We start from the raw sequence: 18302 nt of genomic DNA on the forward strand, positions 1-18302 counted from the left end.
AAAAAAAAGAACACCTCCTCCCGTGTCGTTTTCCCTCCGCCGACCTTCGCCCCGCTGGCGCGGCGTGCGCCCGTGCGGCCGCCCATGGAGACGCTGCTGCAGCCGGGGGCCGGGAAGCCCCCCAGCGGGTAGGGAGTCCTGCGCCGCCCTCCGTGGGGCCGCCGTGGGGCAGGGGGTTGCGCGGGGGCTGCCTTGCGGGGAGCTGCCCCAGGGAGCTGGGGCGGGCGGGCGCGCGCCCCTGCTCAGGAGCGGCGCTTGGGAAAGTGCGTGCGTGTGTGTTGTGTATTGGCGGCTTTTGCTTTATTATGTTTATTTATTTTTACTTTATTTTTGCAAGCTGTGTCCTAGTCGGGTGCCCCCCGGCCCCTACACAGAGTCTCTGGCTTCTGCTCCGTGCGGGCGGGAATAGGCAGCTCCCGGCGCCCTGGAAAGCTTGATCCAGCTCTCAATCCCTTACCCCCATTGCCCTGCCGTGGTGGGGGAGAAGGGAAAAGAAAAACACCTTCCAAAAAAAAAAAAAAAAGGCATTTCTCACATTAAAAATACTTTTTTTTTTCCTTCATTAAATTTTTTTGGTTTTTTTTCTTCTGTGTGCTTGTGTTGGTGGTGGGCACGGATCCTGGGCCGTCTGCTGCTCCGCGTTCCCTGGAGTGGCAGCTATTTAATATCCGTACAGAGCCGTAGCCCACAGCCCTGGCTGAAGCTGCTTGGGGCCCTTAGGGAATAAATACGGAATATAACGTTGCAAATCAGGCCGTTAATTAAGCCCCGAAAGCGGCACCGAGGTGAAGTCCTGAGCGGTCTCTCTGGTGTGCGGGCAAGCGGGGCACTTTTGGAGAGCTGCCCTGTCCCCTCGCAGCGATTTCCTGCTCTACTTCACCCTGCCCGCACGGATCCCGAAGGGCGGCAGGCGGCTCGGGAGCTCTGCCCCTTATTTTTGGTTATTATGTTTGTGTCATAAATTCATTGCCAGCTGAACAGAAGACAGTTTGAAAGTGCGTGTTGACGGAATGCAGTAGTCTCCATAGGTTTTGTTTCCGTAGTCTATGAGTTCCGTAGTTTATGAGTTTAATGGAGGAGAGGGAAGGTCTACAGTGCGTAACGAGAAAGCTAGAACGAGGAGTGATGGATGAAGGGGAAAATACCGCTGCTGTAGTAATAGGAATGCCACACGAACAGTTATTTCCTTGACTTTCAGAGCTTAATGTAGCTTGCTGACGTGTTGTAAGGTGACTGACCTGTGTTCAAAGCCAGTCTGTTTGATTATGACTCTTATTCTTTTAAAGAACAGCGATAGATGTGTTGTGTCTTCCATGTATGTCCATATGATTTAGCTGTTCTCAGAAATTCTCATGAAGAGATCTGGGATGCAAACTTACAGATGTGTTTTGAAGAGAAATCATCCTTCTCAAGTGAAATCTCAGAGGCTTTATTCACTCAAACTCCATGGTATCTGTACAGTCAGTTCTTATCATTTTAGACTTGAAGTGGCTTGCATGGTCAAACTGATATCGCATATATGAACAGAAATTAGTGTGCAGAAACCAGCAATGTTAACTTCAGTCAGCTTGTTCCTGACCTGGCATAAGGAGGAGAATTTAGTCTTAAGGTTAGGAACACCTGGGGTGATGTAAAGTACAGGGTGAGTGCTAATCTGCTGCTCAGACAGATTGCAAAGCTGTCATATGCATTAGCAAAGAAAGGTGGTATATTTTACCTTTAATTTAGTTAAGGGTTGAAATACTGTTGCTTTTTCGTGGAATTTCAGTGTTCTCAGTCTGGCTGCAACCCAAACTTTGTGTTATTACTTGCCTCAGTGCTGGAGATAGGTGGGTATTGAGCCCTGGGTGTTGCTCATTCAGTGAAGGAATACCCTAGGACCAGGCAAGCTGTTGAGAAGGCGGCTTCATTTCGTGCTGTTGGTTCCCTTGGGAGTCCAAAGGTGACCTGTGTATGTCATTTGTCAGGAAATCTTTCGTTTAAGAGGACTAAGACACAAGCGTGTTCCTTCACACAGGGGAGGAGACCAGTATAAACTTCTGCCTTATTGCCCGGATTAGCTTGCAGTTATGAAAGCAAAAGGTTGAAAAGACCGCGACTTTACAATTCTAGAAAAAATTAGATCTGTTTTATCTCTGTGTCCCTAAATCGTTAATAGCTCTGTTAAGAGTTTTCTTTGTTAAACAGTGAGCAAATTTAATGTATCATTTGATGCGTAGCAGAAGACACTGTTCTGTGTCCTTTGCAGATAGTTTGAAAACATTTATTTCATGGCACAGCTGATTGACACTTGTGCATTAGAAGTAGGTTATTGCTTTATTTAGTTTGGTTTTTTTTTGTTGTTGTTGTTTTGTTTAAATAGCAAAGGAAAAAGTTTGTCATGGTGCTACAGGGTTTTCCCCATTTCTCAAATTCAAGAACAGTTCTTGGTATACTTCACTACCTAGAATTTTATTATTACTAATTGCCAGGCATGAGCTTTGTAAAGCTGCATGGACTTCATAGTGCTTCACTTAATTAATGGTAATTTGGAGCGATTTTAAAGTTGAATTCAAGGAAAGCAGCAGCAACCCCAGAAGGAAGAATTTCTTCCGTAATTGCGCGGCAGGTGCCTGCAGAGGGAAATGCTCCCTCTCGCCCGGGTGTTGGCACCTGCACTTGTTTCGTCAGTGAGAGCAGAAGTCGGCCCCTGCCTCTGCCTCTCTGATCAGTGAACTTGCTGGCCTACGTCTGTTTCAAGGGGCACGGCGGGTGTTGAGCCTAAAATGAGGAGTTTTGAGATCAGTTCTGCTCTGGTCCTCTGCTAGGGACCCTGCAGTGCGTGGAGCATCTTCACCTGCCGTGTGCTGAGAGCGTCTCTGTCTCTCCCCGAAACCAGGGGCCGGCTGCTCCCTGCCTTTTCCCCTGGGCATAGAAAAACTTCCTGGGCGGCCCCGGGCAAAGCATTTGGCACCAGATCAAGAAAAGTCTCTATGTTAAACAAGATGCGTTGGACCTTTATTTTCTGTTCTCAGCTTCCTTCCCTGTCTCCCAGGCCCTTGCACTAACCCTTAGCAAACAGGAGTGTGCAGGCACTCATGGCACCTGCGTTGGAGTGATTGCAGGAAAAGGTTGTGAAACACCGGCAGACTTTGCAGGCAGAATTGGGAAAGCAAACCCTGAGGTAGAGAATGAACTAAGAAACTTCTTTGCTGCTATTTGTGCCTAGCCCACATAGCTGAGCAGGTTACTTTGTGAAAGTGCACGTCTAAGCTAAGGAAAAAGAAGATTTTCTGTGCATATGATATGCGCAAAATGCATATGCATGCAAATGCTTAGCATATGTTATATGGAAACCTTATTTTAAAAAAGCCTGAAGAGAGCTGTTTTCCATAGGATGCTAAAATGCTAGTATTTTTTGCAAACAATTCTGTCTGCGTCAGTAAACTTGTGTTCAGGCGTCACAGGATTTAGGATATACAGCACTAATGAAGTAATTTAATCTTTAAACCAAAAGCTTGAGCAACTGGAAAACCGGGCAAGCTGCCTGCATTTCACCTGCATTATACGAGATTTCTGTGTAACGCAGAGAACAGCGAATGGCAAAGAACGGTGAATTCAGTCAGAAATGCAGGCACCATACTTATTTGGGTCATTACTGTTTTAGCCAGTTCGAAAACTAACACTTCTGCTTTGACATTATACCTGGTGCTTGGTCCTGGTTTGTGCTTGGGCCGCTCTGGCAGAGGTCAGGTGCAGCCGCTCATGTGCGTCTCTGCCACAAGAGACGCTTACGTTTTCTCTGTAATTTCTCTGTAATCTCTTTTCTAGCACCGCTGCCAGTGTTAGCTCTCCCTTTGCAAACAGTTCGGATCTGAAATAGTTCTTTTCATGCCAGCAGAGATAGGTTACGTTAAATAAAACTCGTGCAACAATGCTTGCTATTATGCATAATGAAACAAGGTGATTTTCACTGTATTTTGCACTTCCATATGGACATAACTCTCGTATTGTATGTTCTGGGTTTTTTTTTTTTTTTTTCCCTCTGTTTCTCCAGCTCAGGGTTGCTGAAGATAAGCAAGCTACTTCTAAGAATAAGCCAAATGGTGAGATGAGTGCTGTGCAATACAATTCTGACAGACGTGCTTTTGGAATTCTGCTTTTCCATTCCTCCCATTTTCCTTTTCCCCCTTGATTTTTTATTTATTTTTTCCGCAGGGATGTTGGTTGTGTTCCCCAGTTGAGGGCTGATGTAGACGGCAGCTTAGAGGCTCATTTCTGTGCCTTCTAGCATAGTCAGGGTTTGTTTCCACTCTCCTTATTCCTTTAATTTTGTCCTGTAGTTTTCTTTCCCGTGGATGTCCACCGTGTTTCTCCATCTTCCTCTTTTCTTTACTTCTTCTGATGCTGCCAGATGAAACTGGACTGTCTCTTTCCTGCTGCAGCTTGTGTCCCTGTTACTCTTGGTGTCTTTTCCTTGCAATTCCAGTTTGATTTCACCCCTCAGTGCTCTCTCTCCTGTAACTCTGGGTGCAGTTTTAGAGGATATTACCAATCTTACCATAAGAAAAAAAAAACACTCAAAACTTTGGAAATACTTATTTTGATATACATACATATCAATACATATTTGGTAAATATGTGGTTTGTATATAGTTCTTTAGTCTTGCTACAAAAGTGGCGTGTTGCTGTTTTGACGAATAATTTGGATCAGTTAGACCTGTGACTGGCTAGAATTAACCATCTCCTTTTTTTTTTTTTTTTCCTTTTTACTGAAAGGAATGATAGTTTTTGAATATGTGTTCATACTTTGAACTTCTATAGCATTTTAAATGCCATTCTAAATATGGCATATTAAATACAGTATTATGAAATTTCAAAAAAGATTTAAATATTTTAAATATTTGTTAGGCTCCTTTTATCATAGCCTTACAGGCATTCATGAAGGTTTCCTAACAAAATCCATTTGAGCTAAAGATCTATACCTGGGAAACTGCATTTTTTTTTATTCTTTTATACACAGAAGGGTGGCCGTGTCCACCCAGCTTGCTCAGAAAGCAGCAGGGAGGCCTGTGGCGGAGTCAGGGAAGGAACTCGCTCCCGCTGCATCGCAATTCAGTGCCCTAACAAGTATTGCCCTGTGCTCGCTCTTTAGCTACTCTCTCAGCACCAGTAAACACTTGGTTTTCTGGCAGAGATTTTGTTCTGTACAGTGTGGCGCTCTGTGTTGCTTTGTTGATGTGATTTCCATGGAAGTTGTCAGCTCTCACATTATAATGCTTCTTCCAAGGACTTTGGGGGGGGGTCTTGGAAATTTATTTTTCTGGAATGTGTGAAACCGCTTTCTGCACTAGAAGTTGGGAGTGGAGAGAGAAAAAGAAAAAAAAGGGAAGGCTTCAAAGCCATGATATATTTGTGATTTAAGGGTCCTGTCAAAGTAGATGCAATTCCAGATAATGGCAGTCGTGGCCCCTATTAGCATATTAATTTTCTGAATGTATAGAGCGTTTCCAGAGCTGCTAGCTGCCCAGCTTGCCATTAAATAAGTGATTCTGTGAATAGTGTATTATTGTCATAGTTTCAGCATTGCACCGTCAGCCAGGGGCTTGCTGCATGCCAAAAAGTGAGTCACAAAGACTGCCCAGCAGCCGGGACTGCGGCCACGACCACGGAGCAGCATCCTCTGGTACCTGTTTGCAGCAGCGCTTCTGCACCAGAAGTGCTGTCAGTGTGTCCTGGGCCCACCAGATAAGCAGCTTTGTGAGACGCTGTGCATTTGTGCAGAGAGAAATTTGTGCAGGTTGTAATGAGAGAAATAGGGAGGAAAAGGTGTTGAGCATGACTTTGTGTTTATGTTCCTTCATTACTGCCATAGCTTCCAGGATGTCTACTGGACAAAAATACCCCATGTTATTTCTTACTTGTGTCTCTGTAAATTCAACCTCATATTTGAGAATTAAACTGGGTGTTTTTTTCTTTGCTTTATTTTTTGTTTATATTTAGTTTCTGTGTATTACATGGACAGGAATCATCCTTCTCTGGTGGCAAATTCCAGTGATGATCTCAGTCGTTTAGCTCAGTGATGACCTTGGTCTTAAAGCATCTTCTGAGTGTTGAAAAGGAGCGACCGCGATAGGGGAAAGCTCACATTTACCGACCTGCTCTGCGGCAGGCAAGGCCGAGCATTAAACCTAGTGTGGCTTTCACTGCACAAAATTGCCACAGCCACCCAGAAGTTCAGAGTTTCCCTTTTTGCCTCAAGCAAAAAGTGAAACAAAGATAAGCCTGGTGGGCACACCTGGAGCTGTTACCGTGAATTTCATGTTTCCTTAGTAAACGCTATAAATGACACAGGCCAGAAGAAAATTAGAACTTTCTGAGCCATGCTGGGCTTTGGTGCTGACAGCAGAGGTTTCCTTTACTCAATAAAATAAACAGATACCATGTGAAGTTACACCACACGCACAGAGGTTGCACAACAAAACGATGTTTTTATGCTACCAGTGTTTTAAGTGTAGCCACAAGGTAAAGTTCACAGCAAGTACCAATCCAGAAGGACTTGATCTGATGAGTATTTCTTTGTGTTCATAGCCAAGACCACTAGCGAACAGTATATAGTTCCTGATTTAATTGATCTTTTTGATGTGTATCAGATTTAGTTATATAAATGCAGGCTGATCTAGTCAACTATCACCAAAATGTCACTGTGAAGTTAAGCAAGAAGAGAAGAACTCTGTTGGTACTTTTTTTCAAAGTAGTGTTAATTCTTCTCTTTTTTTTTTTTTTTTTTTACGAACATCATTGAGATTTAAGATACGTAAGCTTGAGGCTGATTTCTCTGGGGAAGATGTGCAGAGAGGCCAGTTTCACATCATCTATGTGGATTTTGTTCCAGAAGGCCCTTATTTCTTCCTCCCTGCTGCAATGAGGGCCTCAAAGGGAACCCTCTTCCCCTTTGGGGTTCCTTGGGGACAGTCTGTGAACAGAAGCAAACGCAGCAGTGAATTCTTTCTGAGACCCCATAAAATACCCTGTGTGTTTTTCTTCTCTGTGCTGCTTGCCTGACGTTGTTTTGGGGGTTCAGTAAGAACCGACTTTTGCCTGCTTTAACAGATTCCAAACAGAGAGATGAAAAACTCTGGAGTTGTTTTAGAATAAAACGTTGTTTCATTTTTCTTACCGCTCTTTCTGCCTTTTTATTTATTGATGTATTTTTAGTTTATGGTGCAATCTCTTGCACATGCAGCAAAAACACCAGTTGGTAAAGATGCTGAGGACTGCGTAGCTGTTTCTGCTGGGAACCAATGTTGTCCTTTCTGCCTCTGCCCTGAAAGAAGTCACTAAAATCACTGAATAGTTGCAGCCAAATCTTCAAGGGGAGGGGAAAAAAGCCCCCTTTTCTGTGTTCTCCTTTTATCTCCTTTTCTCTTGTTGCAGCACTTTATTCCTGAGCGGCGCAGCAGCCCTTCTGAATGCTGATGAGGGAATATCTTGGCGTGACTCCAGATTTTTGCCTTTTTTAATTTTATTTTTTTCCTTTTCTTGATTAGTTTCTGCGGGTGCTTGGTACCACAGCCCCGCTCCTCCAGATGCCGGAGAGGTGGCTGCCGGGCTCCGTGGGGCCGTAGCTCATGTTTCAGGATCAGCAGAGCGCTCTGCTCGTGCTGGGCCCATCACGGCACGCGCGTCGCCTCTGGCAAGCGAGCATGACCCATAAACCTTTGTGATATGGGGCTTTCTGCTTGGCTGGGGGTACCCGGCCTGCGCCCTTGGCTTCGGGTGCCCCCAAAATCCCGGTGTTCTGACACCTTTGGTCGTTCCTGGTTCCACGAAGGCATTAAGTGAAGCTACAAGTAGGTCAGGTCGTGTTGCCGATCGGCCACTGTTGTAGTCGCTGACACTGTTTTGGTCGCTGCTCCTTCGCTCTATTCCTCTGTGTGTAGGCTCCCTCGGTCGTCCTGCGGCCGTGTTGGACAGCGGAGCATGCTAAAATAATGTAGTGATTCCCCATGTGCGTAATCTTGTGGTTTTCTAGACAGACACAGTCTTTCATTTCCTGCCTTCTCTTTTACTGCTGCTTTACTTTCACTCCCTGGACAGAAGTCCCTTGTCTTGAGGGAGGGAAATGGGAAATAGACCTTCCTTTCTGTGCATCCTTGGGCATGGAATTGATGATGTTCTGGTCCTCTCTGAGGTTTGCCTGTTGTTTTGCCTCAGCACCATCCTAGAGTTTAATAAAGACTTTTATAGAAAAATAGGCTTACATCTTCATTGACATTAGCCAAAGATTGCTATCTTTATATAAAATCTACTATTTATATAAATATATTTTATATATATTTATATATATTTATATAAATATATATTTATATAAAATCTACTATTTCTACTATCTACTATTTCTGGGCATGTATCAATACAAAATTGCTTTCTTCTAACCGGATCTATCTTTCCTGTTGCGGCAAACACAGGTGTGCCCATGTGTGATGGAGAAAGAAGCCAGAATCAAACTTAAAAGTTAATAAAATAAAAAAGACAATTCTATACTCCACTTCTCACATGGTTAAGTATGACAGTGTATTTAATCTTAAAGATTTCTAGATTTTATAAAACATTTAGGAAGAGAGTGAAAAGTTACTGATCAGATTTCAATAATACCTTTAGGGTGCTCTATTTTTGCCTTTCAGTTCAAGGCTTGTAGGTCATACCACTTCTATGAAACTATCTAGAAAGGCACATTTAAGCACAATCCAAGAACTATACATTGATGTTTGAGCTGTTTCATTACCAAGGTTAAGTTATATCTCTCCTTACCTTTTAATCAGACTTGGTAGGCAGAGTCTCCTAATGGTTCTCAGAGGGTTTTAGAAGGAACAAGAGAAGACCTTGTTGATCAGGTGCTTAGTTATTCTGCAGCTAGTATTTACCCAGTGCTCTAACTCATGGTGTAAGTACCAGCAACATTTCCCTTTTAAGAAATACAGATCCCATTTTTCTGAGGAAGACAAGTCACGAGCTTCAAAAGTCATCAAACAACAGTGGATGAAAGCTGTTAGTGTAATTATTTATTTGTTTTTAGTTGGTTAGTAATTTTCTTGTGTGATTAATAAGCATTGTCTCAGTGGGGTTTTTAGCATTCAGTGATGCCAGGATGAAAAATTAGAGGTTTACTATTTATTTATTTACTTATTTTTCCTCAGTTATATTCTTTCCTTTAAATTTCGATAGTTTGATTTCCTCCTGGCTTATTTATAAGTTAAACTAGAGGTTTTTTTTTAATTTATTTTTATTTTTTGAGAAAGCTGCAGCTGTTGTATTGTAGGGAATTACTGGTAGGGGCAGGGCAGGCTCGGAGGCTGTCTGTGCTTGTGGTTTATTGGGCTCTGTTGGGACAGATGCTTGCGCTTGTCCGAAGAAGGAGTGCAGCAAAAATACTGGGCACATGTTGAATGCAAAATTGCTACTGCTTGTCTTAAATTCACTCTGCTGCAGTTTTAAATCTTAACACCTCTTTATCACGAGGAGATGCAGTCCTGGCTGCCCTGCCGTGGTGCTCGTGTTCTGCTCTACCATCTCTACCTGCTCTTGCCTTCATGTAGATTAATTACAGTCAGCCTCAAAGAGCCTCGTTTTCCCCCGTGTGTTGCAGGGAGGGACCCTATGGAGCAATTCCTTGCCCACGCTGCCGAAGGGCCAAGGGCTCCGTGGCTGCCGCCCTCCCTCCCCACGGCCGTTGTCCCCAGGCCGGACGCGGAGCCGCTGCCGCTCTCTTGGAAATCCCGCCGCTTCCTCGTGCCCTTCTCCTTCAGGGCTCCTGCCCACCTCTGCCTGCGTCTGCTGTTTGGTGGTGCCCGTTCTCAAACTGGCCTCAGTGTTTTTGGAGCGAGGTCTCCTGGCGGTTGAACGCCGTACTTTCTCCTATTGGGAGCGAGAGCCGGGCCTATTGGAAAATGCTTTACAAGCAGAAAACTGCCTCGAGTGTCAGACCTGTCTATACAGATACCTTGGGTTTCGTGCCACAAAAAGCACCGTAAATTCCCCGTGCTGTTTAATTTCTTATAAAGAGAAACTTGGAAAGAAATGGTGCTTGCAGTGCGGTGCCAATTATTTATATACTAATTTGCTCCCTGAGAATAATTTCAGATTTTTAAATCCCATTTAGTACTGAACCAGTGGAAAAGGGAATCTTAAACTACCTCATACTGTGCAGTTTAGATGAAATTCCTCTGAAAAAAAATTTGGCAGCACTAATTTTCTTTTTTTTGTGTGTGTGTTTGTGTGTTTAAATTAATTTTTTTACAAAGTGGCATATAGAACTGCTTTTGGTCGTTCTTTTTTAATGTAAATTCCCACCTGCCGTCATTATAATAATATAAACAACTGTGCAGAAACCCAAATATTAAATTGTGTTTTATGGAGATCACGTGTGTGTGTGTGCGCGCGCCAGGCCTGCGCAGTGTTGGGGGGCAGAGCCCATCCCTGCCACGCGGGACAGTTGGCACCATCAGCCCCTGGCTGAAATAACCACGGCAAGCATCCGGCCTGAACAGGCTGCCTCGAGAAGGGGAGTCCATCCCGTGGCTCCTCTCGTGCAGGCCGGTGATTCCGAGGAATCGCGAGGAGGACGTGGTAGCCCTTTCCCCCAGCCACCTGGTTGAGGAAGGCGCTGTCGGTGCGGAGGCCGCCTGGGCCTTGGCCGGGGCGCCCGCAGAGCCGAATGCGGAGCCCGGGTTGCTCTTGAGCCCCTTGTGTGCCGTGTTGAGCACCTGGCTGTGACCGCAGTTAGGTGTCTGTGACTGCTTCGTAAGTGTTTGTTGTATTACGACAAAGCCTCAAATCAGCAACAGGGGTTGTCCCGGTTTAAATTGCGTTCACCAAGCCTTAGTTAAGGGGAGAACTGTCTTAAGAGACTGCTTTTCTCAACCTTCTGTGCTGCTTTTTTTTTCTTTTACCAAGGACACGGTCAATAGTTATAGAAAGAACAAGAGCGAATGTCAACATAAGCTATTTTAAGTATATTTATGCATTGGAGAGAGAAAAAATTGTCTCATTTTCCAGCAACCAGATACACGCTCCTATAGAACTTGGGGGAATCTTTACAAAGCTTTTGCAACCAGATGAAATTATTCTGTGATTCTGTGAAATTATACTTTCTGAAATGACTCTCATTTGTTGCCAAGTGTCTGTAGTTCTTACCTGTAGCACAGAAAGAAAGAGTTCTTCATAATGAAACTACATAGGAATAGCAAGGTCCTCATAAGAGCTTTCCTTGGAGTTGTCTGCTTTCCTGAATAGGCTGTATATATAGTGTATGTATAGCTAACTGCAGGGAAGAGAGAGATACAGGAAAGATTTAGGGTATGGGTAGATTTAGGGTATAGGTAGATGCTTTTCTACTACGCTAAGCAAGTTTAAGCTGCTCTGTAACTGAATTACGTTTGAACTTCTTAGGAAGTCACAGGCAGGAGATGTAAAAGCTGTACTTTGTGCAAATATTCTTTGTTTAGTATGGAGAATAAATGCTACTGTATGGGACCTCACTCCGGGATCCAAGTGCCCACAGTGCCGTACAGCTGTGGCATTCCTTCCAGAACTGCTCCGGAGTCTGTTTACAGCTAGGGAGTGCCTACGTGCTAGATGCATTTATGAGGATAATAATTTGACAGAGCAAGCTACAGATCCGAAGCTGTATGTGAGTAACTGTGTCCTGTTGAAATGTGCTTTTTTGGAGCGGGGTGTACTGTGAGTTGGAAGAAAATTTGTGAGATGGCTTCTGATCCTCCAAAAGCCTGTGGAGGAGGAGAACTGCAGGATATCCATTTTTATTGCTGCATGTTCGAGTGCAGCCATACTGACATTTGATGCAGACTCCCAATTGCTGAAATTCTATATAGACTTGTATCGCTCGGTGCTTATGACATGCAGACGATGTGTTTCTGAGATCTGGCAATGATGCATGAGGATTTCACAAGAGCGAGAGTTTGGGTCTTTCTCATTTTATTAAAGTTGTCTGGAATTGTGTCCCCCTAGTACTCAGAATAAGCAGAAATCATTTGGGGAAATCACTTGGAACAAATTGAAACTACCTTTCGTTTGCCAAGGTTATTTTAGCTTTTTAAAGTTTTCCCTTCTAAGCTTCTGATTTTTGCAGCCTGACAGGAGAGGAGAACTACATACCTGAATTTCTTTGGAGCGTATGTTTGCTTCAAATGTGATGCTTTTTAAAGCAGTTCGGATGGACTTCCCCTATCATTGCTGATCTTCTGACCAAGTCGTCACCTGCAAAATCTTCTGTGTTTAGGTCCTTGTGGCACTCAGCTGCAATGTCCTGTGTCAGGACGTAGCCCAGACTCACGTGCAGACTGAAACAGCCCTTGCACCACTGAGGTGGTGGCCTTGCTGCTGGCTTGGGCTTGCAAAGCCCCAAGCCCAGCAGAACCCCGGAGTATGTAGAGACACAACTGCAGACAGGATAAGGTAGAAAGCCCAAGAAGTGCTCAGCTGTATAAAGTAAATTCCTTAAAATTACTTACCAAAGATGGGTGTGAGGGGATGTGCAGAGGCCTCAGCCAGGCCCACTGATCAGGCTGGAGGTTCTAGTCTCTTTTTTCCTGACGCCTTCGACTTTCCTGCCCTAGACTTACCTAACCAGGGATTCATGTGCTCCAGGGGGGGAAAAATACCACAGAGGAGCACCTTGTCTGCCTAGGGTAGTGATATTTGTCGCTTTTCACGTGGTTGCCTGTAAATTTTGCAACCAGAATGTTTGAAGATGCACTTGTAAAACCTTAGGTTTAGGCTCGTAGGCAGTGTTTAAGTAGACTCTAATGACATTCCTTCTCACTTAGTCCAGTTCCCGCTCTTCTCAGGCTTAAGCAGTGAAGTGTATTCCAGTATGCACCTCTGTGTGCATATTGTGTGCATAAAATTGATAGTAAGCCATATGACCTGTGGTTACAGATGTAAATATTGGCATCAGTTCAATTACTGTACCTCAATGCATCTTTGTATAAATGAATCTGTGGTTCATTATGTGCTGCAGTTGTTATAGTTTGCATATATAAATGTATTGCAGTAGGATAATACTTCAGCGAACACTTAAGGGGGAGAACTGAGAGTTAGTAGCACTTGTCTCTCATAGTGAATAAGCCCTTCCCTTTTAAAAAGCATTTAATACTTAACTGCATTCAATTATTTTATCACAAAGTAACTCAATGTGTGTGCACGTACTCAGTAAACAGAGCTGTATTCTTTTAGTGCTTCAGTAGCTTAATTTTTTTCTTCCACTTTATACTTATTAATAATCAGAACACATGGTTCTTGAGTAACCCTGTAATATCAGTAAGTCAGTCATGGAATTCACTTTTAATCACCAAAATTAAGTATAACAAACAAAGAGCAGAGAGCTTTTCATCTGCTAACCTGGCACAGTCTGAGTGAGGGCTTTTCTTTGCTGATGGCAGTTTCATTTTCCAGCTAATCTTAAATTAATATTTTAATATCCGAATCCATTCTAGCAAAAAACCTATCTGTGAAAATTTGAGATTACTCTCTTTATATAGGGGAAAATATGTAGCATGTGTTGTATGTTCTGTGTTCATAGTGAAGAAATTCTGGTTTATTTAAGCTATAACAATTTGTCTTTGGGGTGGAGAAGGAAGGAGTTGTGATATGCACAGCTGCTTATTTGAAAGCTCTGTCTTTCAAATCTTACCTGAAGGGACCAAATCGGGAACAATTTGTTTTTGAGAAGTTTGCCTTTTGCTAATTTGAGTGATAGTTTTTTTATTTACCTCTCGCGCTTGGGCTGTGCCTCCCGCCCGCTTATCGCGGCAAAGTCGCTCTCTGTTGCTAAATATACCCCTGTATTTTAAAGAAGCAGAGCCGTGCGTGAGTGCTGCCCATTCAGAGCAGGCTCGGGGGATAGGGAGGGACCCGACGACAGTAACTTGAGAGCAAGAGCAGATGCTAAATTAGCAGCTGGATCGTTAGGAACTAGTCCGCAAATGTCTGCTGGGAAATGATCTTCTCCGGGCGCACGGAGCGTGGGTGTGTGGGGCACTCGGAGGTTCTCGCTTGGAGCTGCCCTCTGCCCGTGACTCAAGGGAAAGCCATGGGGCTGTGGGGTTGTTTGTGTGCAATGTGACTGGTGTCTGTTTTCTTGGAAATATAGCCTGCCTTTGAAAACTTGTTCATCTGATGGAGTTCTCTTAAAAAGCATGGAATCAGGGAAGTTACAAATGACTGCAAGTGCAAGAAGATTGCAGGCAGCATTGTAGTGGCAGAATTAAGTAAAACATGCTCAAAGACTTTAGGAAAAGCAAATAAGGGCACCATTAGTAATTCCAAAGTTATGTTCTACTTTCAGCATTAATATTAATAGCTGTTTGACCATTGAGTGGAATTAGAAATATATCAGATCATGACCGGATCGTACTCTAAACCACGGTTGAATAATTGGGGAAAAACAAGTGACGAGTGCTGGGTGTTAGATAACTGAAATAAAGAAAAGATTAGGGGGTAGAACATCAAAGAGCTAGAGAGCAGTGCCAGCTGTTTAGGAGATGAAACTTCTCTGTGCCCTGGTCTCTTTTTAATAAGTTGCTAAACTCTTTATGAAAGTCAAGCCTAGTTGACCACCACCTGCTCCCCTGTCCCCCAGCCACCTCCCACCTAACTCCCCGTGGGCAGCAGCAGTAAATGCAGCCTGGAGAGCACCACTTGTCAGGCTTTCAACTTACGTGGAACACAAATTATTTTTTTTCTTAAGCCAATGATTTTCTAAATGTGCCTACCTATAAGCTGCCTTTTTCTCTTATATTCTTTTTTATTTTCTTTAATCAACCTTATTAATTCGGTAAAAATGGTTCAATTTTCTAGAATAAGTGAGGCCAAAAATATGCATATCTCAAGCTGTAATCGGCACCAAACGTTCGTGGTGTCCCCCCCTTTGTCCCCGGCTTTTTTCCTGCCCAACGCAGTGATTTGCCATGTGAGGGTGCCCTGTTCTGCTCAGCTGGCCGGCGGTGCCTGCGGCCGGCTGGAGGGCAGAGGACGGCTCAGACTTGGGGAGGTTGTTGGGGCTGCAGGGCGGCTGTCAGGAGAGTCCCACGGGGTGAGAGGCAACGGTGTCGGGATGCCCAGAGCCCTGTGTTTGGGGATCCATCGGCTTCCCGGGCACTCCTGAGAGGGGAGCGCGGCTGGATCAGCTGTTCAGACTCCCCTTTTTGTCAGGAGGGGAAGAGGAGACTTTCAAGTAACTGTTTCCGTTTGCGGAGCCTTTCTGCTCCCCAGCCTGGCAGCAGGACGAGGCCCTGTCTGTCCTTCCCTGGAGAGCTGAGTGTCTCCCTCGGAGAGAGGGAGCTTAAGTTAAGGTCGGTGGGTTACTCTGGGAGCAAAAGGGCCAAGAAAAAGACAGATGAACGTGAAAGTTTGGGCCATGGTTTTGAATTGTGTAGTGGCTATACATATTAAAAAAAAAAAAGGTAAAATGTTTATATGTTTGGTTTAATGTAGTCTGTGTGTGTGTGTATATATATGTTTATGTGTATTTATGTAACCCATAAGACAAGCATATTACTTGTGTTTTTATTCTCTCTGTGTATATACAAACACAACATTAAAATCTTTTAATTAACATTACTCATGTGATGGTATAATGCATATGCATGTTTGAAGACCATAGCCAGTATACTCAGGTACGTTCATGGTGGTGACTTCATTGTTTTAAAAGTCCCTCTAACAGCTTTCCTTCTGGGAGATGGAGCAGCGTGATTCTCTCGTTGCCTGTCTGAGATGAGTTGCTTTTCCCCATCTGTACGCGTGACTGTAGCTTAGCAGAAGGAAAAAGGAGATTAACTTGGTGTAGATGCACAGGACTGCTCCATGCACTGCTGGGGGGTCAAAATACTCTGCAGTGGGGTTCATGTGTTGTAAAAATACCCTGCCTGCTGCAAAGGGCGAAGAGAGGGAGGTCGCTGTCATTCCTGGGCCGAGAGCAGCTACAAGGTTTTTAAGCAGAGGAATGTTTTGCAAAGATGTGAATATGCCACCGTTCTGTGTAGAGCTGTACGGACTTAGCAGTTCACTGTAAATGGCTGCTGCTTCCAGTTCTTTTTCTAAATTTCAGTTCATGTAGTTTTCTTGTATATACGTGGCCATATTGTAAGTCAAAACAAAAATCTGCCTTTGCGTTACTGCCTGCTGCTACATATTCAAAGTACTGTAATTATTCAAATATAGTGCTAATGTAGCAGCAGTCAGCGTCTGCTGTCTCGTATCAGACATGGGAGTTTTGAAGCTTTTGCCTATTGCCTGGTTTTATTTTCAGTGCTTATTATCAAGCCTGACTGTGGGAATGGATTCCACGGTGGCACAAAAGACTTGTTATAGTCCAGAATTTCACTTAATTTTATTCTCTTTCCTGGGATCAAACTCGAATGTCTCCAAAGTACCTTAACACTCTTCAACAAGCATCGTTTTTCCTGACAGCAGGCCTTCACATTCGGGCTCAGAAAGTTCATATTCAGTCAAACACGGATTTGTGCTGGTGTGTGTCGTGTCCTAGAGCGCCCTGATTTCACGCACTGTGATGTGTGATGATAACATCATGGGTGACCTGTAAAGCTCAGGATCATCCTCAGACCACTCACAGCACAGGGCTGTGACTGTTACATGTATAGGCAAGAAACCACCTGTAAATCCTGTTCTGTGTTCAGTTGTACGGGTGTAAATTGAAAGTATTTCAGTACAGGACTGAGTGGGTGAGACAAGAATCACTTTTTCTTAGGTGATGTGAATCTTCAGCCTATTTTGACACTCTTCAGTGCTTTAATATAGATAAGTATTTAATAATGTAATTAATATGGACAGAAATATCATAATTATGTCTTCTTTGGGTATAGTGGGAGCTAATCTGTAAGGTCTGGTTTCCTCAGTCCAAGGAATGTCCTCAGCTCTGGTTTTGTGCAAGAGGTGATGAGGTCGTTACGACTTGTAAAAACGTTTACGGTCACGTAGGCATGAACTTTAGCTGCCCTGGGGACTGAAATAATCACCCAGGTGTATGCATCTGTATCTGTCAAATGCTATAGCCCTTAAAATTGTGGTCAGTGAGTCCCAAGTTATTTTTTTACTTTTGAAAACAGTACGAACCACCCCAAGAAGTTACTGCAAACAGACACCTCCTTGGAAATGTGTGGTTGAGGTAAAACTTAGAGAGCCCTGTAAGTCACAGTGCATGCCTGGTTTGACACTCTCCTTATCTCCTCTAAAGCTCCTGAGCGGCTGCAGAATACCTTAGGTAAAAACGAGAGCATCCCCTTGGAAAACATTAAATGCACTTTTGAATGTGATATGCAGCAATCACTACTATGAGCAAACCCTTTGTGTTGAGTTCAGAGTGGGAAATACTTTAGTTTGTTTGTGTGCGTGTGTGTGTGTATAATATATTCTTTAGGACTCTCTACAAACTGGATTTGTTACCTATGAGCCGGCCTCATGGCTAGAGTCAGTCCATGTCTCTGAGATCAGTGAATTTTACAAGTGTAGGCACAAAAACAGGTGCCCGACCTTACAGGAACCCTGATCCTGCACAGAAAACCCATTTCTGTGCCTGCGTGACAGCTCAGTGGTTATGAACAAGGTCCAGGTGCTGGAGTCTTCTTGTACAGTTTGGAGAGAGAATGGCAAAGCCAAATGTGATGACAGCAAACAAAATTAATTCTAGTCCACCACTGCCATCGGGCAAAAGGAACATGTCTTTTTGCTTGTTTATGCCTTTCATTATAATTTTATCCTAGACTCTGATCAAAACAGATGAGCAAAGGTGAGGTGGTTTGGTTCTTTTGAGGTTGTTCTGCTGTAATTGAATCCAGCTGCTGGAAAACACAACCTAAGCAGTCAGTTAAAATCCTAATGCTTGTGTGAATGTTGAAAATGGAAATAAAAACACATAGATGGGGTTTTAACTCCATGCAGGTGCTGTATGTTCCTTCTGAGTAAGCCAAAGAGCAAGGGAGCCTGATGCGCCTTAGTGATTAGGAGAGGTATGGAGAGAAGCTCGTTAAAAGTTATGAGACTCTGAGTGGTGTGAGAGCCTCTGCAGATGTTGTTTCCTTAAAGACAGTTAATTGGTATGTGTGTTTCAGTTACATTTTTAAGATAGATCCAAGGTGACAAAGCTTCCTCTCCCTCTCCTGGCGTATCTTGCCTGCTTTCAGGTCTACTGTGGTCATCGGGTGTCTCCTCTGCTGGCTGGACCTTGCAAGCCCCCATGCAGGCTCTGCTGACCTGAGTTAGCGGCCCGTCACACCCCACCGAGA

At 43.9% G+C, this 18302-nt stretch overlaps 1 protein-coding gene across 1 annotated transcript in view; it reads left to right on the plus strand.

The window, feature by feature from the left end:
* Positions 1–58: 58 nt before the first annotated feature.
* Positions 59–18302, plus strand: part of LOC112948707 (protein cordon-bleu-like) — a 54493-nt gene continuing 36249 nt past the window's right edge. Inside the window, exon 1 of the mRNA XM_026040985.1 lies at positions 59–128. Within this exon, the coding sequence (XP_025896770.1) occupies positions 85–128 (44 nt within the window). The 5' untranslated portion in view covers positions 59–84. The remainder of the gene's footprint in view (positions 129–18302) is intronic.

This window comes from Nothoprocta perdicaria, unplaced genomic scaffold, assembly GCF_003342845.1.
Source record: "Nothoprocta perdicaria isolate Ctin4 unplaced genomic scaffold, notPer1 scaffold_274, whole genome shotgun sequence".
Taxonomy (NCBI): domain Eukaryota; kingdom Metazoa; phylum Chordata; class Aves; order Tinamiformes; family Tinamidae; genus Nothoprocta; species Nothoprocta perdicaria.